Source organism: Bubalus kerabau, chromosome 5, assembly GCF_029407905.1.
Source record: "Bubalus kerabau isolate K-KA32 ecotype Philippines breed swamp buffalo chromosome 5, PCC_UOA_SB_1v2, whole genome shotgun sequence".
Classification (NCBI taxonomy): domain Eukaryota; kingdom Metazoa; phylum Chordata; class Mammalia; order Artiodactyla; family Bovidae; genus Bubalus; species Bubalus kerabau.
This window is the reverse complement of record NC_073628.1, coordinates 96,663,127-96,685,294: the sequence shown is the minus strand read 5'-3', so window position 1 is coordinate 96,685,294 and position 22,168 is coordinate 96,663,127. Positions and strand designations below refer to the sequence as shown.

The window sequence follows — 22,168 nt, the reverse complement described above, 5'->3', positions numbered from 1 at the left end:
AGGGACATTCTACAGATCCAGCCTTGTGCTTCATCTGGCTCCAATCTGTCTTCCCCTCCTTGCCTCACTCCATCTTCGAATCTCAGCCTGGGCTGTATTTTCCTGTGATGTGGGCAGTGGAGCTGAGTGGCTATGTCACAGTCCTGAAACCAGACCTCTTTGGTCCCCAGCCCAGTTTCACACCAACTAGGGATATGCCTTTGGCCAAGCCCCTTAACTCCTCTTAACCTTAGGGATCTTATAGTAAATTAGGATAAGAATGGCACCCACACCATGGCAGTTGTTATGAATATTTATTATGAGCACTTTTCACATTGTTTGCCACAAAACTGTACTTAATAAATGTCAGCTCTAATACCAGGAATTGTTTGTTTTGCATTTTCTCCTTACAAGGTGATCAGTTTTACTATATACCTACATGCTTGGATTAAACACCTCTAGAATCTAGGGTTTATAGGAGATATCTCTTAGAAGGAAACAATATAATAATAATGTTATCATATCCACTAGTTATTGAGGAATTCCTCTCTTCTAGGTACTATGCCAGTAACAATAATTAATGATAATTAACTAATAATGAATATCAAAACAGTAGCAAGTCCTGACTGAGTGCTGTCTGCCAGGCAATGTTCTAAACGTTTTTATATATTAACAAATCCTTATTAACAAATTCAAAATAACCATCCTTCAAGGAAGATACTATTATTTCTCTCATTTTACAGATTAGAAAACTGTAAGCACAGAGAGGCAAAGTGACTTGCTCAAGTAGAACCAGTAAGTGGACAAAGTTAGGACTCAAACTCTTTTCTCTGGTCCAGCTAGTCCTCTGGGCTCTGAATCCCAACAATCGTGCCCAGTGTAGTCATCTGTCCGGTCTCTCTCTGAAGCTTACCGGCTCTCCGTTATTCTGGTAGATGTGCTGTTCTGCTCAGGGGGCTGGACAGCTGTGTCTCCAAAAGGGACATTCAAATAGGCCAGCAGACTCCGGGGCCCTGCAGAAGACCCCACATCCACCTGGAAAACTTCATTCTTTGTATCTGGAGAGAGTCTGTGTCTTGATAGGATCTTAGGACCCACCCAGGCAGTTTTGCAGGTTTCCACGTGGTCTCTCCCCTCCTGGAAATAAGAATAAGCACTCAGAGGGAAGGACCCAAGGGGATCCCAACAGGTCCGGATGGGAACAGATTGGAATAGATGGGAACTTTGGCTCCAGATGGGAACAAGTCCTGGTAAAGACTTGAATAAGTCTTCCTTACCTTTAAAGCAAGTGTCAGATTCATTTTTTCTTCAAACATGAATTAGTTCATTCATCCTCACAAGGATTCTATGAGGTAGGTAACCGTCTTACTTTCACTGGGGAAGGAGGGAGGAGAGACTGTGCCCTCAGGGATGAGACACCAGCTGTTACCACATCTGCAGGTTGTACTTGGAGGTTCCCCCAAGTTCTCCTGGCTGCAGGTGGCCCCGTCAGCCCACATGCTGGGATTTTAACTCGGCGAGATATTGCGCCCTTTGCGACACAAATCTGGACATTCTCCAGCCGCCCCCCGCCCCCGCCCCCGCCCCGTATTGGGCAGTGGCGCGGTGAAGGCTCGAGCGGCAAGACGCCGTCTCCTAGCTACCGGGCAGTCGTCACATGACCTACTCACGTGGCCCCCCAGCCCAGCTGGGGTTGGAGCGCGGGCAGAGGGCAGTCGGCGGGGCGGGGCCGGCAAGTTTGTTTCCCGAGTTCGGAGACCAGGAGCCCCCGCGGTTGTGGCGGAGGTGCTGTCCGGCTGGGTCGCGATGGAGCTGCCAGCCGTGAACCTGAAGGTGGCGATGGGCGGGGCGGGGGTGGCGCGGGGCGGGTCTCCCGGAGCGTGTTGGGTATTTGCGCTTTTAAAGTAGGATTTTAGAGGTGAGAGGACCGAGAATCTGGGGAAAGTGGAGTGGTGGGGAGAAAGAGAAGCAACAGAGCCCAGGTGGAAGGAGGTGGGGGGATAGACCATACCAGGGAGACTGATCCAGAAGGCCAGCAGGAAAGACCGAGAGGGATCTGGAGGAGGGAAGCGGCCGTCTCTTCCTGGAGTCAGACCGGTTCTGCTGGGAGCGCTGAGCCCCTGAGGCTCGCTTTGGCCTGCGCGCCCAGAATTTCTCTGGAGAAAGGGGAAGGCGTGTCGGGGAGGGACCCAGGGAGAGCCCGAGGCTGGACTTGGAGGCAGGACACTTCCCCTCCACGGAGAGAGGGGTAAAGCTTTCACCTGGACCCCCAACACTGCCCTTACCGCCTGTTTTGTTGGGAAGATCAAGTTAAGGAAATCAGATGATCCCAGGCAGATGGTTTTTCAGAGTTGATAGATTCAACGTCATTATTTCTTAAGCAACACAGACACCAATAGAATTTACTCAAAAGCAGAAACCCCCAACTTTGCACATTTAGGAAAACACTGTAGCCCGCTGGGGTGTCTTCATTTCCTGAGCTGTAAGAATGCCAAAGGCTGTTCTTCTTTTTCTCCCCGCCCTCCCCCAGCCCAGTGCTTCTTGGCCGGGTTTGCCACTGAGAGGCTGAAGCCTTTAGCTTTGGTCGAGCTAAGCTAAGTTGCTTCAGTCGTGTCCGACTCTTTGCGACCCTGTGGACTGTAGCCCACCAGGCTTCTCTGTCCATGGGATTTTCCAGGCAAGAATACTGGAATGGGTTGCCGTGGCCTCCTCCAGGGGATCTTCCTGGCCCAGGGATTGAACCTGCGTCTCCTGCATTGAGGGCAGATTCTTTACCAGTGAGGCACTGGGGAAAGATGTTAACCTTGGACCAGACCTGCCATCTGTGGCCTGGGTACAGTTTCCTTTGAGACTGTATGCAGGAGTACCCTCTTACTCACCCTTGACAAAGCATTATGCACCCATGGTGTCTGGTACTAAAGTAATGTAAGAGATAGATGACTACAGAACAATACATCATCCATATTTGGATTATTAGACACGGTCTGTGCTGTGACTTCACGTGGGCACATTTCCTTAATATTGAACACTTGCTTCAGCAGACCTCTCCGAGGCTTCCAGTCAACCGCTGCAGGGGGAGAGATGGCTGTGACAAGGGAATGGGCTTGGATTGAAGGTTTAGCAGGGAAGAAATTTACACGAGGGCAATTGAGGTTCATTGGTATCAACATTCACTCTGTTCCAGGCTGTGTGCGGTTAATGCCGACTACCTTTTCTCTGATTAGAGATTTGCCTAAAATAATTAAGGGGGAAGGAGGAAAGGGACAGAGGGGCAGGAACTTACAAGGGAGTGAGCCCTCATTCTTGGGGCATCTGTGGTGTGCCAGGTTATTTAATCGCATCAACCTTCTGAGATTTTTGTAGTTGAGCCAACTTCAGCTCAGACCAGATAGGTAACTTGTCAAGGCCCCACAGAGATTAAGTGACAGTCAGAATTTGAACCCATCAGGGTCAAACTTCAAAGCTGTGTCCTTTCCTGGCCACCATTAGGGCCGACTTCTGCTTTGACAGTTAATGCCCAGTGGGAGGGCTTAGTCTGTTTGTGGCTTTTTTTTTCTTTTTTTTTTTTTGGAGAAACTTTATGGGCCTCACAGGCCACACGTGACCACAGATGTGAGTTTTGCTGGTTTTCAGTGCCCACAGTGAAACCGCTGGTCCTTTCTTTGACTTGAGAAGTAAAACACCATATCTCCAAGGCTCTTAGCTGCTACTAATCAGAGACAAGTAAGTGCCGAGAGGTCGTGAACAGCTAGGGTTGCCAGGTAACATTGAGGCCATCCAGTTGAGTTTGAATTTCAGATCAACAATGAATAAATTTTTTAATCTAAGTATGAAAAGTGAAAGTCATTCAGTCATGTCCAACTCTTTATGACCCCAGGGACTCTACAGTCCATGGAATTTTCCAGGCCAGAATACTGGAGTGGGTAGCCTTTCCCTTCTGCAGGGGATCTTCGCAACCCAGGGATTGAACCCAGATCTCCCACATTGCAGGTGGATTCTTTACAACTGAGCCACCAGGGAAGCCCCAGAATACTGGAGTGGGTATCCTATCCCTTCTCCAGCGGATCTTATATCCCAGGCAATATTTGAAACAGTCTAGAAAATTATTCATTATCTGAAATTAAAGATTAACTGGGGGTTCTGTTTTTGTTGTTGTCTTTTCTGGCCTCCCACAGGAGTCTAAGTGGGATATTCTGAGATCAGAACCCCTTGGGAGCTCAGAAAATGCCCAACCCCCCTGACCCTGCTCTTACCCGTGCCCTCCTTTCACACATTCCTGGGGCATTGGCTCAGTGCCTGCTTGTGCCCAGCCCACCCACAGTAGGCAGTGGTGCCAGGTGAACAGAAGCAGCTGCCCCGGGCCCTCCGGGTAGTTCCTAACCCAACGGTACACATGAGGCAAGTCCTGAGCTGAAGGAACGTCATTGTGAGAGTTTAGAAAGTTCTAGACTTGGGTTCATGAGGGCTTGTGAGAAAAGGCCCTTGGGAGGAGGGTGCAGGAGGGTAGTATAGCACGAGGGTTAAGAATTCTGGAACCTGACTGCACAATAGTCATGGATGGCCTTGTCTCGGGGCTTCCCAGGTGGCTTAGTGGTAAAGAACGCACCTGTGATGCAGGAGACATGGGTTCAGTCCCTGGGTGGGGAAGATCCCCTGGAGTAGGAAATGGCAACCCACTCCAGTATTGCTTGTCCATGGACAGAGGAACCTGGCAGATTACAGTCCATGGGGTCACAAAGAGTTGGACACGACTGAAGCAACTGAGCACATGCATAGCCATGTCCCGGAGGCTGACTACCTAGCAGGCAGTGTGTTGAATGTTTCACACACCCCTCCACCTCTACATAGTCACACAACACCCCCATGGAGCATTATTGTCCTCACTTTAGAAGAGTAAACGGCAGTTGCGAGAGCTAAGGTGATGGCCCGGAGTCACACAGCTCTAAGTCATGGAGCTGGGGTCTGATCCACATACTTGGCTCCAGCAGCCACACGGTCAACCACTGCCTGCCTCTGCCTCCCCTCTCTGGCAGCCCTGACTACTGCCCCCTGGGCTCAGCCCTTGGGGATCCTTGGGGATCTTGCTGCCTCATTCAATAGGCCACTGAATGTTTGCACAGGACTAAGAAATATATTCTGGGGTTTTTGTTTATTTTTTGTTTTGGCCACACCACACGGCTAGTGGGATCTTAGTTCCTTGACCATGGATCGAACCTGCACCCTTGGCAGTGAAAGCACAGAGTCCTAACCACTGCCCCTAACAGGATATTCCCAGGAAAAATATATTCTGTATATTAATCTGTATGGAGGGGGATTCCCTGGTGGTCCAGGGATTTGGACTCCGTGGTTTCACAGCTTGGGGCCCAGGTACAATCCCTGGTCGGGGAGCTAAGATCCTGCAAGCCTATATGGTATGGGCAAAGAAAAAAAAAAAAATTCTTTATGGTGACCTCAAGTCTGTCGACCACCTGGCTAGGCAGTCCCAGCCCCACTGCCATGAGGCCTTCAGTGACAAATGAAGGGTCTGAATCCTGGTCCAAGGACCCCTCGGTTTCCCCTTAGCCTTCCTTCCTCCTGGTCAGACATACTCATTTCCATCCACGCTTCCCTTGCTCTTCCAGATCCTAGCACTGTAGTGCAGTGGGTAGAGCACAGGCTTTGGGGCCAATCAGATCTCCCTCCAAGGCCAGGCTTTGCTGCTTACCAGCTGTGTAACCTGAAGCAGGTTTCTTAACCTCTCTGAATATCAGTTTCTTCACAATAAAAAGAGCATAAAAATAGACCCTACCTTCTAGGATGCTAAGAGGAGGATCCAGTGGTCCAGGAGGTGAGGTAGCTTCACAGTTTTGTTGTTTTTTTATTTTAATCTTTATTTTATGTGTTTATTTTTGGCTGTACTGTGTCTTTGTTGCTGTGCAGGTTTTCTCTAGTTGCAATGAGTGGGGCCCAGTCTCTAGTTGCGGCGCATGGGCTTCTCTTAGCAGTGGCTTCTCTTGTTGCAGAGCATGGGCTCTAAGGGCACACAGGCTTCAGTAGTTGAAGCACATGGGCTCAGTAGTTGTGGCCTGTGAGCTTGGTTGCCCTGCAGCATGTGAGATCTTCCTGGATCAAGGATCGAACCAGTGTCTCCTACATCGGCAGGCAGATCTTTACCACTGAGCCACCAGGGAAGCCCGCATCACGTTTTTATTAGAAAAACTCAGACCCAAGTGACTGATTCTGCGATTTGCATCTGGGCTGTCTTGTCATACATAACTGTTTGGGCCAATGAATCTCTCACAGCCTCAGTGTCTTCATAAGTGAAACATAAGCGTTAAAACTCTACCCCAGACAGTCACAAGGATGACATGGGCCAAGTGTTCAGGGCAATGTAGATATGTGGCAGGTACATCTGCATCAGTAGCAGGGGTTGCTGTAGATGACATGGTTTCAGGATGACTGTCCACAGAGGTTGTGGTTGTTGTTGTTCAGTCGCTCAGTCATGTCCAAGTCTCTGTGACCCCATGGACTGTAGCCCACCAGGCTCCTCTCTCCATGGGATTCTCCAGGCAAGAATACTGGAGCGGGTTGCCACTTCCTTCTCCAGGGGATCTTCCTGACCCAAGGATTGAACTCGCATCTCCTGCATTGGCAGGCGGATTCTTTACCACTGAGCCCCCAGGGAGGTGCTTACAGTTATTTCATGGAAACATCCAGTGACTGACTGTCAGATGCCTGTCTCTTTCTGGTTGAGGCGCTCCTGTGGGACACGAGGGTGATAGATGCTGCCTCCATGTCACCAGGGAGGAACCCAGGGCTCCAACACAAAAGGAGGTGGCCCCTGGACCAGAACTCAGGTCTCCTATCCCTAGTCCAGCATCTTACAAGCCCCTGCTGCCATGGCCGGTCTCTCTCTCCCTTGGTCTTCTAACGCATTGAACACTGGCTGGGAAAGGGCCAGGCAGCCTTCCAGGCCAGGCACTATATGAAGAGTCCAGGAGCTCAAGTCTCTCTCCTCTTGCCCAGCCGGGAGCAGTCAGGCCGCTGGAGCACGTGCTGGGCACATGCGCCCCTCTCTTCCCCATCTCTGTGGCTGTATCTGAGACTCCCCAGTATTCTCTTGGTAACCAGAAACCTCCCCCAGAGCCAGCAGACAGTTCTTTTGTGCTGAGATAAGGGCTATGGGAGAGGGCAGGGCTGGTTTGGCTGGGTTTCTTTTTCTTTTTTAATTTCTATTGAAATGTGTTGTTGTTTAATCGCTAAGTCGGCTCCCCTGTCCTTCGCTGTCTCCTAGAATTTGCTAAGATTCATGCCCATTGAGTCGGTGATGCTATTTAGCCATCTCATCCTCTGCCACCCTCTTCTCCTTTTGTCTTCAATCTTTCCCAGCATCAGGGCCTTTTCCAATGAGTCGACTCCTCAGCTGGCCAAAGTATTGTAGCTTCAGCTTCAGCATCAGTCCTCCCAGTGAATATTCAGGGTTGATTTCCTTTAGGATTGACTGGTATGATCTCCTTGCAGTCCAAGGGACTCTCAAGAGTCTTCTCTAATACCGCAATTCAAAAAGCTTCAATTCTTCAGCACTCAGCCTTCTTTATGGTCCAATTCTCACATCCATACGTGACTACTAGAAAAACCATAGCTTTGACTATACGGACCTTTGGTGGCAAAAAGATGTCTCTGCTTTTTAATACACTGTCTAGGTTGGTCATAGCTTTCCTTCCAAGGAACAAGTGTCTTTTAGTTTCATGGCTGCAGTTAGTGAGTATGGTTGATTTACAATGCTGTATTAGTGTCAGAAGAGTGAATCAGTTAAACATATACCTATATTCACTCTTTTTTAGATTCTTGGCTAGGTTTTTTGTTGGAGCTTTCCTGCACATTCAAACCCTCTGGGCCCAAGTGGGTGTGCCCTCCCATTACAAAGATGGGGAAACTAGCCTACGAGGCTTAGTCTTCATGGGTTTCTTTTCCCACGGCTGAAGAGACGTGCTCCACTGGTGCTAAGTATCCTAAATACTGAGCAAACAAAAGTGATGTCGCACCGAGGGGAGGTGTCTGCTAAAGGCCCACAGGATTTCCAGGTCATACTGTTTTCTTCCCCAAAGAGAGGGCCTAGTTTGGGGGCTTAGCCAGATGCTCACTCCATATTACAGGCTTTTCCGGCTCCAGGAAGTACTTTATCCCACAGGTAATAGAATGGTTTCCGCACAGGCTTTCCTGCGTGTCGCTGCCTTTCCTTTTCTGGGCTCTGCAGGCCAGGCCTGGAAAATCCCATGGATGGAGGAGCCTGGTGGGCTGCAGTCCATGGGGTCGCTAAAGAGTTGGACACGACTGAGTGACTTCACTTTCACTTTTCACTTTTATGCCTTGGAGAAGGAAATGGCAACCCACTCCAGTGTTCTTGCCTGGAGAATCCTAGGGACGGGGGAGCCTGGTAGGTGTGAGCAAGGAGTTAACCAGGGACGGGGGAGCCTGGTAGGCTGCCATCTATGGGGTCGCACAGAGTCGGACATGACTGAAGCGACTTAGCAGCAGCAGGCCAGGAGCATCCCTTTATTAAAGACCTGCTGTGTGCACAGTCTAGGGGTGGGAACCAGAGCATTTGAGAATGAAGACTGTTTCTGAAATAGAAGTTGAGGGAGGGGAGGACTCAGTGTTGATGTTGGGGAGTGGAGAAGTGATATGACTGTGACTCCTTCCTTGGTTTCTTGTCTTAGTTAAAAACCCAACACCAGGACCACCTGGCTGGCCGCGTTTGGCAGGTCCCTTCCCCTCTGTGGGCAGGACTTCTTGTCAGAGGGGACCGTGTTTTGCTCTCAAGATAAAGATCAGAATTCTCTCCCACACCTCCCAGGCTCAGCCCTGCCCCCCACCCCCACCCGCTTCCTGTCCCTCCTCTACTCTCCTCTTCCACTCCAGCCACATGGGCCTCTTTTCAGTCTCCAGAAGGGTCCATGCTCCCTTCCATCACAGAGCCTTTGCAGGTGCTGTCCCTTTGGCTCGAAATGCTCTTCTTTCCCTCTCTGTCCCTGGTTAACTCCTTGCTCACCCACTTCATCCCCCCTGAAACATCATCCTTCAGAGAAGCCTCCAGTGTTTCCCTCCTCTGATCCAGAATGAGGGTCCTTTTCTTTGCCGTTACTTCCTTCTCAACAGACTGTCTGTTCGGACCCCCACTCCTTAGGTAATTTTTTGGTTAGCAGGTGTTCCCCTCCACCCCACCCGGACTGCCAGGTGTCAGTTCTGGAAGGGCAGCCTAAGACTGCATCTGCCCAACTTACCTTTGAATCTGCAGGGTGGAGGCCAAGCAGGTGTCAGCGATGCCAACTTAACCTGTAAATGATTAAGTAACCTGGCACAGTCTGATCACCCTTCTTCAGTCCCTGTAGCCTCCTGGATGGCTCAAGTGGTAAAGAATCCACCTGCAATGCAGGAGTCATAGGAAGCATGGGTTTGATCCCTGGGTTGGGAAGACCCCCTGGTGGAGGACATGATAACCCACTCCAGTATTCTTGCCTAGACAATCCCATGGACAGAGGAGCCTGGCAGACTATAGTTCATGGGATCTCAAAGAGTTGGACATGACCGAGCACACATGCACTCATTCTTCTGTGTGCTTAGTCAGTCGTGTCCAACTCTTTGCAACCCCATGGACTGTCACCCACCAGGCTTCTCTGTCAGTGGGATTGATTCTCCAGGTAAGAATACTGGAGTGGGTTGCCATGCTCTCCTCCAGGGGACCGTCCCAATCCAGGGATGGAACCCAGGTCTCCTGCATTGCAGGCAGATTCTTTACCATCTGAACCACAAGGGAAGCCCAAGAATACTGGAGTGGATATAGTTCAGTTGAGTCGCTCTCAGTCGTGTCCAACTCTTTGTGACCCCATGGACTGCAGCACACGAGGCTTCCCTGTCCATCACCAACTCCCAGAGCTTGCTCAAATTCATGTACATTGAGTCGGTGATGCCATCCAACCATCTCATCCTCTGTCGTCCCCTTCTCCTCCTGCCCTCAATCTTTCCCAGCATCAGGGTCTTCTCTAATGAGTCAGCTCTTCGCATAAGATGGCCAAAGTATTGGAGCTTCAGTTTCAGCTTGGGCTTCCCTGGTCACTCAGCTGGTAAAGAATCTGCCTGCAATGCAGGAGACCCGAGTTCCATCCCTGGGTTAGGAAGATCACCGGGAAGGGAACGGCTACCCACTCCAGTATTCTGCCCTGGAGAATTCCATGGATTGTATAGTCCATGGGGTCACAAAAAGTTGGAAATGACTGAGCAACTTTGATTTTCACTTTCTTTCAGCTTCAGCACCAATCCTTCCAATGAATATTCAGGACTGATTTCTTTTAGGATTGACTAGTTTGATCTTGCAGTCCAAGGGACTCTCAAGAGTCTTTTCCAACACCACAATTCAAAAGCATCAGTTCTTTGGTGCTCAACTTTATTCATGGTGCAACTCTGACATCCATACATGACTACTGGAGAAGCCATAGCTTTGACTATATGGACCTTTGTCCAAGAGTAACGTCTCTGCTTTTTTACATGCTGTCTAGGTTTGTCATAGATTTTCTTCCAAGGAGCAAGTGTCTTTTAATTTCATGACTGCAGTCACCATCCACGGTGATTTTGGAGCCCAAGAAAATAAACTCTGTCACTGTTTCCATTGTTTCCCCATCTATTTGCTATGAAATGATAGGACTGGATGCCATGATCTTTGTTTTTTGGATGTTGAGTTTTAAGCCAGATTTTTCACTCTCCTCTTTCACCTTAATTGCTTTCTGCCATAAGGGTGGTATCATCTGCATATCTGAGGTTATTGATATTTCTTTCCGCATTCTTGATTCTAGCTTGTGCTTCTTCCAGCCCGGCATTTCGCATGATGTACTCTGCATATAAGTTAAATAAGCAGGGTGACGATTTACAACCTGGACATACTCCTTTCCCAATTTGGAACCAGTAAATTGTTCCATGTTCGGTTCTAACTGTTGCTTCTTGACCTGCATACAGATTTCTCAGGAGGCAGATAAGGTTGTCTGGTATGCCCATCTTTAAGAATTTTCCAGTTTGTTGTGGTCCACACAGTCAAAGGCTTTAGTGTAGTCAATGAAGCAGAAGTAGATGTTTTTCTGGAATTCTCTTGCTTTTTCTATGATCCAACATATGTTGGCAACTCGATCTCTGATTCCTCTACCTTTTCTAAATCCATTTTGAAGATCTGGACGGTCTCAGTTCACATACTGTTGAAGCCTAGCTTGGAGAATTTTGAGCATTACTTTGCTAGTGTGTGAGATGAGTGCAATTGTACAATAGTTTGAACATTATTTGGCACTGCCTTTCTTTGGGATTGGAATGAAAACTGACCTTTTCCAGTCCTGTGGCCATTGCTGAGTTTTCCACATTTGCTGGCATATTGAGTGCAGCACTTTCACAGCATCATCTTTTAGGATTTGAAATAGCTCAGCTGGAATTCCATCACCTCCACTAGCTTTGTTTATAGTGATGCTTCCTAAGGCCCACTTGACTGCGCACTCCAGATGTCTGGCTCTAGGTGAGTGATCACACCATCATGGTTTTCTGGGTCATTATGATCTTTTTTGTGTAGTTCTTCTATGTATTCTTGTCACCTCTTCTTAATATCTTCTGCTTCTGTTAGACCCATACCATTTCTGTCTTTTATTATGCCTATCTTTGCATGAAATATTTCCTTGGTATCTGTAGTTTTCTTGAAGAGATCTCTAGTCTTTCCCATTCTATTGTACTCCTCTGTTTCTTTGCACTGGAATGGGTAGCCTATCCCTTTTCCCGGAGATCTTCCCAACCCAGGAATCGAACTGGGGACTCCTGCATTGTAGGCAGATTCTTTACCAACTGAACTACCAGGGAAATCCACTCACTCCTCAGTCCCTGGGGAAAACCTCAGAAGACTAGTTCTACTCTGCCTCGTTTTCCGCATCTTTGTTATAGGAGGGCACATCCACTCAGGCCCTGGGTGGAACAACACCTGGCTAAGTCGGGATTGAATCCTGGCTCTGCTGTGTGACCTGGAGCAGATTACTTACCATTGAGCCTTGGTTTTCTCAACTGTAAAACGGGGGAAATGGTGCTTCAGAGGATTGTAAGGATGAAACGCATTCATAGGCAGAAAAACCTTATCTTGGTGCCTGACACATAGGAAGCACTCATTAATAAAGGTAGGTAGTGACCAAGATTCCTTCCAGAGCTAGCCTTCTGTCATATTGTTCTTGTTCGATCGCTCAGTTGTGTCCAACTCTTTGCAACCCCATGGACTACAGCATGCCAGGTTTCCCTGTCCTTCACCAGCCCCTGGAGTTTGCTCAAACTCATGTCCATTAAGTTGGTGATGCCATCCAACCATCTCACCCTTTGTCTTCTCCTCCTGACTTCAGTCTTTCCCAGCATCAGGGTCTTTTCTAAGGAGCTCTTCACATCATGTGGCCAAAGTATTGGAACTTCAGCTTCAGCATCAGTCCTTCCAGTGAATATTCAGGATTGATTTCCTTTAAGATCGACTGATTTTCTCTCCTTGCAGTTCAGGGGACTCTCAAGAGTCTTCTCCAACACCACAGTTCAAAAGCATCAATTCTTCAGCATTCAGCCTTATTTATGGTCCAACTCTCAGTCATGTAGGCTCAGCTTTTTTGGTGTCTTGAGACCTCTGTAAAGTCAGGTGTGTTGGTCCTTAAAGAGCCATTCTCCTAGTCCTTTGTAGCTGGAAGAGGAGTTCTTTAGGGGTTGGGGACCACAGTCTGGACTTGGTTCACTTAACCTGAGCACTGGGAGCAAGGTGGGGTATCCTGGCCATCTGCCCCGGATGTCATCTGCCCCCCACCCCGTGTGGAAAACATCCATGTGTGTCCAAGCCCAAAGAGCTTCTCTCTCTAGCACAAAGGTTAGGAGCCCTAGTTTTGGAGTCAGACTTACCATTTAATTACTGTTTTGCTATCAGTGGAGTCATGATCAACTTAATTTACCTCTGGGCCTGGTTTTCTTGACTGTAAAATGGGAATGATTCTAGTATCTGCTTCAGAAGCTCAGAGAAGGTCATGTGAGACATTGGGCCCAGGGCGTGGCATGTTGCAGATGTGCAATAAATAATAACTCTTTTTTTTTTTTGGCGGTACTGTGTGTTCATTGCTGCGTGCAGGCCTTCTCTACTTGCGGTGAGCTGGGGATACTCTCTAGTTGCCACACTCAGCCTTCTTGTTGCTGTGGCTTCTCTTGTTGCCCAGGCTCTAGGTTTGCAGGCTCAGTAGCTGTAGCACACAGCACCTAGTTGCCTCGTGGCATGTGGGATCTTCCCAGACCAGAGATCGAACCCGTGTCTGCTACATTGGCAGATGGATTCTTAACCACTGGACCACCAAGGAAGTCCAAGAGTAATTCTTCTAGAAATGCAGCCAGAGTTCCTTGCTGCAGGTGGCATCCTCTCCTTAACACCCCCCACCCCCTCGAGCACAAGACTAGAAACCTGGGCCTTTCACTGCAGTCCTTGCTGTGTCCACCCTTGCTCTCTGGGCCCAGCATGCCGCCGCTGCCTCAGGCTCTTGGCATCCTTGAACCCTTGGTGCCTGGAGCAAACTCCCTTAAAGGTCCTTGTCCACCACTGGACCCTACTCCTGCCGTCTCGCCGCCACCCGCAACCTCAACCCCATCCCGGCCCTACCCCTCCTCAGGGCTCTGGGTGTTGTGTCCTTGCCTATGCTTCTGGGAGTCCACCCTGGAACACCCCACTCTCCCTCCCCTGTGCCTGGCTGGTCCCCAAGTCCCCTTTAGCACCAGCTCCGAGTTCCCCACTTCTTCCCCCTGCCTTCCCCATAGCATCCATCTGCTCCTTCCTTCCTTTTTCTCTTTCTTTTTAAAAAATATTTATTTGGGACTTCCCTGGCGGTCCAGTGGTTTAAGAATCCACCTGGCAATGCAAGGGACGTGTGTTCGATCCCTGATCCAGGAACTAAGACCCCACATGCCGAATGAGCCACTAAGCCCTCGCGCCACAACTAGAGAGCCTGCATAACACAATGAAGATCCCACGTGCTGCAGGTAAGACCCGACATAGCTAAAGAAACAAATGAATAAGTATTTACTGACAGAGATCTTTAGTTGCAGCCTATGGGATCTAGTTCCCCCCATCAGGGATGAAACCCTGGACCCTGTGCATTGGGAGCACAGAGTTTTAGCCACTGGACCACCAGCAAAGTCTAATACTATCTTCTTTACTTGCTTTGCAATCAGGACTCTCTTGATTTCTGGGAATAGAGACCAGTTCCAGCAGAGGGCTGTCTCTGAAGGACATATGTGGCAATAAAAAGGGTGGGACGGTGCACGGACTCTTAGTATAAATCCTAACATGTTACCTTCCTGCAAAAAAGCCCCTGGTGACTTCTTGAGATGAAGCCCTTGAGATGAAGTCCATGTTCCTTGCCGAGGTCCTCCAGGCCCACCTTTCCCCTCTGGTCTCCTGCCCCCAGGCTGCTCTCCCATTCCTTGGATGCACTGGGCATCTGCTCAGCCCCACACGGCACCCCAGCTCCAGTGTACTGAAATCAGCTTCATTTGAGCCCCTTCCAGCCATCGAGGCCTCCTCTGGTTTCAGAACAGATTCCCAGGTTCCCCAAAGGAGCCTCCAGCTTTGGAAACAGGAAGGGGTGTGGGTGTCAGCTGCCCCAAGGGACCGGGGAGGGGTGACCTGGCAGTGTCCTCTGGCCTGACCTGTGCTCTTCCTCCTTCTCTGCCACTGTTGGGGGCCACTCTCTTGCTGGTGTTTGAGCAGACATCCCCGAAGCCCTCTTAGGTCCCAGGCAGGGGCTTCTGGTGTTTTTTGGTTCCAGAAGCTTTGCTGCCCATTCATCCTACCACCATGGTGGTCACAGTCGCAGTTCTCTTCTTTACCCCACCCCCTCTTTTTTTTGTGCCACAGGCAATCCTCCTGGTTCACTGGCTGCTGACGACCTGGTGAGTGAGTGTGGGTGTCCAGTTCTGTGTCCCCCTGGTCTCCCGAGATCTGGGTCCACATGTCTCTCTGGGGTCTTGTCCACGTGTATCCTGGGTCCTGTCCACATGTATTCCTGGGGTCTTGTCCATGTCTCCCGAGCCGTTCCAAGACTAAATAGCTCATCTGTCAAGATCATCATTAGCAAGCTCCTGTGTCCCAAGGATGTTGGAGGGGCAGGTGGTCCCCAGAGGCCTTTGCCATCACTGACCCTAGGAGCGTCTAGCCCTCATCCTCAGGAAGACAGCAGCCCGGGGGGGGGCAGTACTGACAGCTCAGACCTTTCTCCAGACACTACCCAAGCCCTCTGGGGCTTGGCATCCCCCTGGTTCCTCCACTAGGGCCTTTGCATCTGGGGCTGTGAAGTGCTGAAGCCTAGGGGCTGGCCTATCATACCTTGCTGGGGTGGATATCTGGTGGAGCTCTGTGTGTCTGTGACCTTGGGTGAGCCACTCAAACCCCATGAGTCATTTTCTCACCTATAATGTCAGAGTATTACTGACCCTCCCACTTATCCTATTAAGTCATCTGAAGATGAAAACACGATTTCTGAAACCATAATAATTGCTGACATTTATTGAGGGTGCCTTCTGGAGGTTAACTCAGCAGCTCAGCAAGTAGACACATGATGAACCTGAGTATGAGGGTGAGGTCACTTACTTAGGCGTGGACCCTCACTCTCATTTCATACCTCCTGCCCAGAGACAGTAGACTCAGGATTTAGACTGACCCTGGTCATGTCCTTAGCCCTGCTGTGTTCCAGCCAGGTCACCTTCATCAAGTGACTCCACTTCTCAGTACCTTGGTTTCCATCTGTAAAATGGGTGCAAGGATGCACGGCCCTCAGGAGCTGTGAGGAAGAAGCATGGCCTTGCTCTGCTCACCAGACACTGCCCAGGCCTACACAAGGGAGGCCCGGGGACCACAGGGTGATTTTCATAATTACCTTCTGCTTTATCTGCTTTATCTGTTGAGTTTCTGGGGAGATTTTTCTGCCCGACCAAGACTGGAAACCATTGAGCTCACGTGTGCATTTTGCAGATGTGGAAGTGCAGTGTACATGTTTGTGGGTATGAATAACGGGAGCAGTGATCATCATGGTTAATGGCCTTGGGGAGCAGAGTGAAAATCCAGATTTCTCAGGAACACTCCCCGAGACTCTGAGTTAATGAGTCCAGACCGGGCCCCCAGCACTTGCTTTCTCAAAACCAAAAAATGAGATGACTGATTTCCAAGTAAGCCCCATGGTGCTCTGCACTTAACTGCTTTGCACATGTTTTCCATATGGTATACTTCAGGGAATGTCATTTATATTTATGAAGCACCCCACTCTGTGCTTGGGCCGTCCAGGTGGGTTAAGAGCATGGCCTCTTGAGCCAGACTGCCTGGGTTTAAATCTCAGCTCTGCCACTTAGGAGCTGTGTGACCTTGGGCAAGTTCCTTGACCTCTCTGGGCCTCAGTCTCCTCATCTGTAAAATGAAGATGACCGTAGTGCCTCTTTACAAGGGTTGTTAACACATATGCACATAAATGAACCCATTTAAAGCACTCGTAACTGTGCTAGATACTAGTAAGGGGTCTGGGTTAACTATTCTTTTCTTTGAATTGACAAACAGTTTAGTTAGTAGCGATGCCCTACAAGATAAGAGAGTGGGCATTGTGTTAGAAGGTGGTCCTTACAGTGGGGCAGTCAGGGAAAGAGTCTCAGAGTTAACATATGAGCTGAGGCTAAAATGACAAGAAGGGACCAAGTGTTCAGGTAGAGGGAACAGCAAGGCAATGGATGGGAGGTATAGGCTGGGCTGTGTCATCAGACCCCACAGCACCCTGTGGACCATGATCAAGAGTCTGAATTTTATTCCAAGAAAGTGTTGGAGGAGTTTTAGCAGAGAAATGACATCCCCTGATTTACCTTACCGGTTGCTGTTTATGGAGGAGTTAAAAAGTGTTTCTAGTGGTGAAGAATTTGCCTGCAAATGCAGGAGACGTAAGAGACACAGGTTCAATCCCTGGGTCTGGAAGAGCCCCTGGAGGAGGGCATGGCAACCGGCTCCACTATTCTTGCCTGGAGAATCCCATGGACAGAGGACGCTGGCAGGCTACAGTCCATGGGGTTGCAAAGAGTCGGAAACGACAGAAGTGACTTAGTATGCATGCAAGTGCATTTATGGAATGACCAGGATGGGGCAGGAGTGGAAGTTAGGGGAACAATGGGTAGAGGCTACAGCGAAACGCTCAATCCCAGTAGGAGAAGATGGTGGTTTGGACCTGGAGGGATATGGCCAGATTCCGGATCCATTTGGGAAGCAGAGCCGATGGGATGTGCTGACATTGGCACATGGGTGTGAAGTAGGGGAATGGAGAGCTGAACGAGGCCGAACTGTGGCCTCTACTCATGGGGGCCCTGAGACCTAGCGCCGCAGGAGGTGACCTGTGGGCACCTAGGGGGCACCTCCTGACTTGACTCAGGTGCCTCCTCCTGCAGGGGCTGCATCGTGTTCCAGGGCCCCTATGCCTGGACCAACGTCCCCATCCTGGCCTTGGGCGTGTGGGCCGTGGCGCAGCGGGACTCTATCGACGCCATAAGTATGGTAAGCTGGGGGAGCAGCCAGGGAACCGGCTTCAGGGTGGTCATAGGCCCAGCTCCATCTTCCCCTTTCCCTGTCCTGTCTTCTCTGCCTTCTTTTTTCCCCATTTTCCATTTTCTAGAGTCCAGGCTCCCAGCCCACATGTATCTTCACTAGCCTGGCCTGCTGCTCTGCCTGCCTGGCTCAGAGAGTCTCCTCATTGTTTTCCCCAAAAGGGGCATGGGGTGGATTCCCACCAGTGCCCCATGAGATTGGCCATTCCTGGAGGGCAGTAGGGCATGCGCCAGTAACCCTCCTTGAGGGCCCCCCTAATAGGGAGGGCCCCCCATGAAGAGGGAGCTCAACCACTTTGTGAGGTCAGAGTGGACACAGTCTGGCTAAACTGTCATACTGGGAGTGCCCGGACACCCGCGCAGACCCTGTGGCTGTGAGCACCAGCACTGGCCTCTCAGGACGGGTGGAGACGGATTTCTTCAGTGGTGGAGATGGAACCAGTGAATTCCAAGGGACCTTCTATCTTAGAGGTTCTGAGCCCACGTCTTGTGCCTCATCATGGCCTCAAGGATGAGAAGAGTTGGGGGAGAGGACTCTGTCAGAGCCTGCAGGCTGGGTCCCGATAGGGACCCCATCCCTGGTCTCAGCCCTGCAGTCCCCAGTCGGGCATCTAGTCTGCAGAGTCCCACCTGCTGTCTTGGTCTGTCTTCCAGCAAACCCCAAGGACACAGTAGGGCACAAATGGAGCTTCCAGTCTGGTATATATGGTGGGGGGATGGGGTGACAGGGCAGCAGTGTGCTCACCACCCTAAGGACACTGTGGTCACCCCTCGGCCCTGTGCCTGGCTGTCTTGCAGTTTCTGGGTGGCTTGGTGGCTACCATCTTCCTGGACGTGATCTACATTGGCATCTTCTACCCGAGGTCCAACCTCTCGGACACAGTGCGCTTCAGCGCAGGCATGGCCATCCTCAACCTGATCCTCAAGCCGATCTCCTGCTTCTTCGTCTACCACATGTACCGGGAGCGTGGGGGTGAGCTCCTGGTCCACGTTGGTGAGGCCACCACCTCCAGCCAGCCCCCCAGTTCCCCTCCCACCAGCCCCGGTGCTGGCACTGCTGTCTCCTCTCCTTTCCTCGATCTCTGCCTTGCCCGCCCCCCAGCCCTTGCCCCAGGGAGCCAACCTTGCCCCCTGAGACAGGGATTCAAGGTGCAGGGTGGGGCCTGGTGTGGGCTCTGGGCACTAGGATGAAAGGTGTGCAAGTTTCTGGTCTCCTAGAGGAACCCAGGGGTCCCCTGGCCATCCCTGCCTGGCTATAGTGCCATGTCCTTCTCTCAGCTTAAACATGGGTGCGACTGGGGGCCTGACCCCATAGGCACCTGCAGGGCCAGCTTCCCCTCTCAGCTCCCTCTAGCCCCATTGCTGGAACCCCCTTTCCTGCCACCTATGGGGTCTGGGCGACCAGGGGAGAGCCAGTGCTGGCCTGGGTCCTGGGGGCCCCAGCCAAAGCCAGCCCTGAGCTGGACCCCTGCTTGTTTCAGCCCTTCCCCAGCCCCTTGTGACACCCGTTCTCATGTCCTTTCTGAGAGAAGTGGGGAGAGCTGTGGTCTTCTGCCTTTCACTCTTGAGAAAAGTGGCCTGAGACCTGCTGGGGGAGCAGCTGGGTTGAGGATGGGAATGGCCCAGGGCTGCCCACCCTTAGCAAAGCACCAAGCTGCCCGGACCTGCCCCGGGGTAAGGAGGAGCCAGCGCTGTCCCTCCATTAGACAGATGAGGAGACAGAGGCCTGGGGTGCTGGGGGCTTGTTCAGGAGCACAGGACAGATGTGGGGAGTGAGGATGGGAGTGAAGGGTATGGCACCCAGAAGCCAACAGCCTGCCTGGCACTGTCTGGGCTCTGCAGCTGCGCCAGCCCGGGGGCCTTCTGGAGGCTGTACAATGATGTCCACTGTCCGGGAGAGGAGCTGGAGGGGAGCCCGTGGGTCTGGGGCTGGGCATCCCTCGGCCAGATTCCTGAGCACACGCTCCCAGGGAAGCACCGAGGCACAGTGGCTGAGCCCTGTCTTTGGTGCCGTGCTGCATCAGTTGGAATCCTAGTGTCCTCTGCTTCAAGCTTTATAATCTCAAGCAAGGCGGTTTATCTTTTTAACACTCGGTTTCCTCATCTGTAAAGTAGGGACAAAAAAATACCCTGCTCTATAGGGTTACAGGAGGACTGAATAAGTGATACATGCTAAAGGCTTGGTGCCTGGGGCTGCTGCCACTGTCTGTCCTGGATACCTGGATGCCCAGCTCTGGCTTTTCTTGTTGGGGTGGGATGGGTGGCGGGGAGTAGGGGGACCTTGGTTTGGCCTCATGGAATGTGCTAAGTCTTCACCCTTCATTTTTTTCTTTCTCTCCAACCCCCCAGGTTCCCTTGGGCCCTCAGAGGATCGCAGTTCCTACCAGCCAATCGACTCCTCAGAGGTGTCTGCCGACCCTGAGAGCAAGGCTCACATGACCCGAGGATACTGAAGCCCAGCCCAGGGGCCAGTCTGACAAACTGTGGAGCCGGCAGAGAGGAGGCCTCCTCACCTTCTTTGTGCCTTGGACATCATTCTAGGGGGTGCTCCTGACCGCCCCCTGCTTTCTCAGAACTAACTTGTGTCCTCCAGTTCCCCATCTCAGGGATTGCCTGAGTCACGTGCCCTAAAAGGCCCAGAGCCCCTGTGCACACCTGTCCCCAATTCCTCGAGCCCTCTCCTCCCTTCCGGGTTGCCCACTGGTCCCAGGCTGGGAACTCTAGTTGCTTTTGTCCCCTCCACCCTTAGCTGCTCCGTGCAGGCCCCAGGCCGAGCCATGCCCGAGCCTGGCAGGATCAGGCCTCTAGGGGCCAGTGGTGCCCCCCCACCTCGGCCTCTCCTAAGGTTGGCCATGCCCTCCCGCAGGAGCTCTGAGAGCCTTGGGTCCTGCTCACTGCCAGGAGCACAGGGGTGAGGACTCCTGGCTTCTCACTACCTGGTCACTTGGTGCCTGAGGACCCCAGGGCTGGAGGCAGAAGGGGTCTTCAGCCCCTCAGACCCCCATCAACCTCCAGCTGCAGGCCACAGCATTAAAGGGAATTCTGCAGCCAAGTGTGTTTTGAGCCGTGTTTCCTCTCCTCTCAGAGCTGGGGCCTGGACTTGCCATTCCCAGGAAGATTTCTCCTGTGAATCTCCAGGGTGCCAGGGCTTAGGTGCTTGTTTTCTTGTGACAGGAGGAAACGGGGGCTCGTGACCAGCTGGGCCTGCTGGGTGCTCAGCTCTGGCCTAGCCGAGGCCCCAGGAGAGGAGGGCACTGTCCAGTGTGTCAAATAGGCATCCATGTCTCTGAATTAAGTGACAGGTATTGGTTTGAATCCTGCTCTGCCACTGACTGTGTGCCCTTGGGCATCTCAACCTTTGGAGCCCGTGTCTGCTGGAAGAGGGCTAATAACCTGCCCAGAGAGAAAGAGATGACGCAGGCAAAATGTACAGTGCCTGACCCTCGGGAGAGCTTCCTAAATGACAGCAAAGTTTTTGATGGGGCTGCTCCCTAAGCCCATGCTGATGTTGGTCAATAGTCCGGGGTGGCCTCCCCCTGGCAGACCCAGTATCTTGGACTCAGAGCAAACTGGGACAACTGTTCAGAAGCTCCAGGGGTTTCGTGGCCAGGACCCTACCCCATCCCTACTGGGATGGGTATTGACCACTGGGCCCCAGGCATCTGGGCTTTGTCAGGCCATCCTGGCTTGCTTGTCCCTGGCACAGAGAGGTTAAGGCTGGGTGCACAGCCCCCACCGCCCCATTCTTCCATATCCATCCATCCAAAGAGGCTGAGTGCCTGCCAGTGCTGGGCATGGGCCTGGGGCTACAGGGGTGAACTCAGGTCCTGCCCTCAGGATAACAGACGCTGGGAGTCCTCTGTCGGGAGGCCCAAGCCCGGAAAAAAGGAACATGGGCCTCTGAAGAAGGGACCCAGGAATGCTCTTGGGCCCAGGAATGCAGAGGAGCTGCAGCTGCGGAAAACCTTAAACAGTCTTTTAGTCAGACAAAGGCAGACAAATAAGCCATGGTTCATTCATTCTAAGGAATACTGTTCAGCAGTTCAGATGAATAAACCAGACATATTTCTATCAATGGTGGTCCCCCCAAACATCGGTTGCAGAGTGGCACATGCAATATGAGAGTGTTCGTGTGAATTTTAAAAGCTCATAGAAATACTTTGTATTGTTCATGGGTGTGTATGTGGTTAAGGCATAAAAGTGTTGACTAGAAGGACCTGTCTCAAGTTCATGATTGTGGCTTTGGGTGGGAGAGAGGTTCCAATTCTCTCCCCAACCCTGCCACCCCGCCCTTTAAAATTTTTTTTTTGGCTGCACTGGGTTTTCATTGCTGCACACAGATTTCCTCCAGTTGCAGAGTGGAGGTTACTCTCTAGTTGCAGTGTGTGAGCTTCTCGTTGCGGTGGCTTCTCTGGTTGCAGGGCACAGGCTCCAGGTACATGGGCTGCAGCACTTCTGAAGTGGTGTGCTAGGTACACTACTTTCAGCGGTGCATGGGCTTAGTTGCGGCATGTGGAATCTTCGGGGACCAGGGTCAAACCTGTGTTTCCTCCAC

At 51.3% G+C, this 22,168-nt stretch overlaps 1 protein-coding gene and 1 long non-coding RNA gene across 6 annotated transcripts; one reads left to right on the top strand and one right to left on the bottom strand.

The window, feature by feature from the left end:
- Positions 1 to 276: 276 nt before the first annotated feature.
- On the bottom strand, positions 277 to 1,633 carry LOC129653046 (uncharacterized). The gene is made up of 2 exons (XR_008714937.1): positions 1,257 to 1,633; positions 277 to 1,116 (listed from the first exon to the last, which is right to left on the bottom strand). It is a non-coding gene; the product is annotated as an uncharacterized LOC129653046 (long non-coding RNA).
- Positions 1,634 to 1,676: 43 nt separating this feature from the next.
- On the top strand, positions 1,677 to 21,841 carry AGTRAP (angiotensin II receptor associated protein). 5 transcript variants are annotated; one of them, XM_055582307.1, is made up of 6 exons: positions 1,758 to 1,812; positions 13,876 to 14,022; positions 14,900 to 14,934; positions 17,458 to 17,563; positions 18,412 to 18,607; positions 19,963 to 21,841. In XM_055582307.1, exons 2-5 carry the CDS (start codon positions 14,001 to 14,003, stop codon positions 18,588 to 18,590), a joined length of 342 nt encoding a protein of 113 aa, XP_055438282.1. In that variant the 5' UTR covers positions 1,758 to 1,812; positions 13,876 to 14,000; the 3' UTR covers positions 18,591 to 18,607; positions 19,963 to 21,841. The 5 variants fall into 5 exon arrangements, with proteins under 5 accessions (XP_055438278.1, XP_055438279.1, XP_055438281.1 ...); XM_055582305.1 differs by having other exon boundaries at positions 1,760 to 1,812; positions 18,412 to 18,586; positions 19,963 to 20,702; XM_055582303.1 differs by lacking the exon at positions 13,876 to 14,022 and having other exon boundaries at positions 1,677 to 1,812; positions 19,963 to 20,699.
- The last annotated feature ends 327 nt before the right edge of the window (positions 21,842 to 22,168 follow it).

What these genes read in the sequence shown, in the direction of transcription:
- AGTRAP (XM_055582303.1), top strand. Translation starts at nt 1,786, where the DNA reads ATGGAGCTGCCAGCCGTGAACCTGAAG. An exon ending in CTATCGACGCCATAAGTATG is followed by an intron (nt 17,564 to 18,411) that starts GTAAGCTGGGGG and finishes GCTGTCTTGCAG; the next exon opens with TTTCTGGGTGGCTTGGTGGC. An exon ending in TGAGCTCCTGGTCCACGTTG is followed by an intron (nt 18,608 to 19,962) that starts GTGAGGCCACCA and finishes CCAACCCCCCAG; the next exon opens with GTTCCCTTGGGCCCTCAGAG.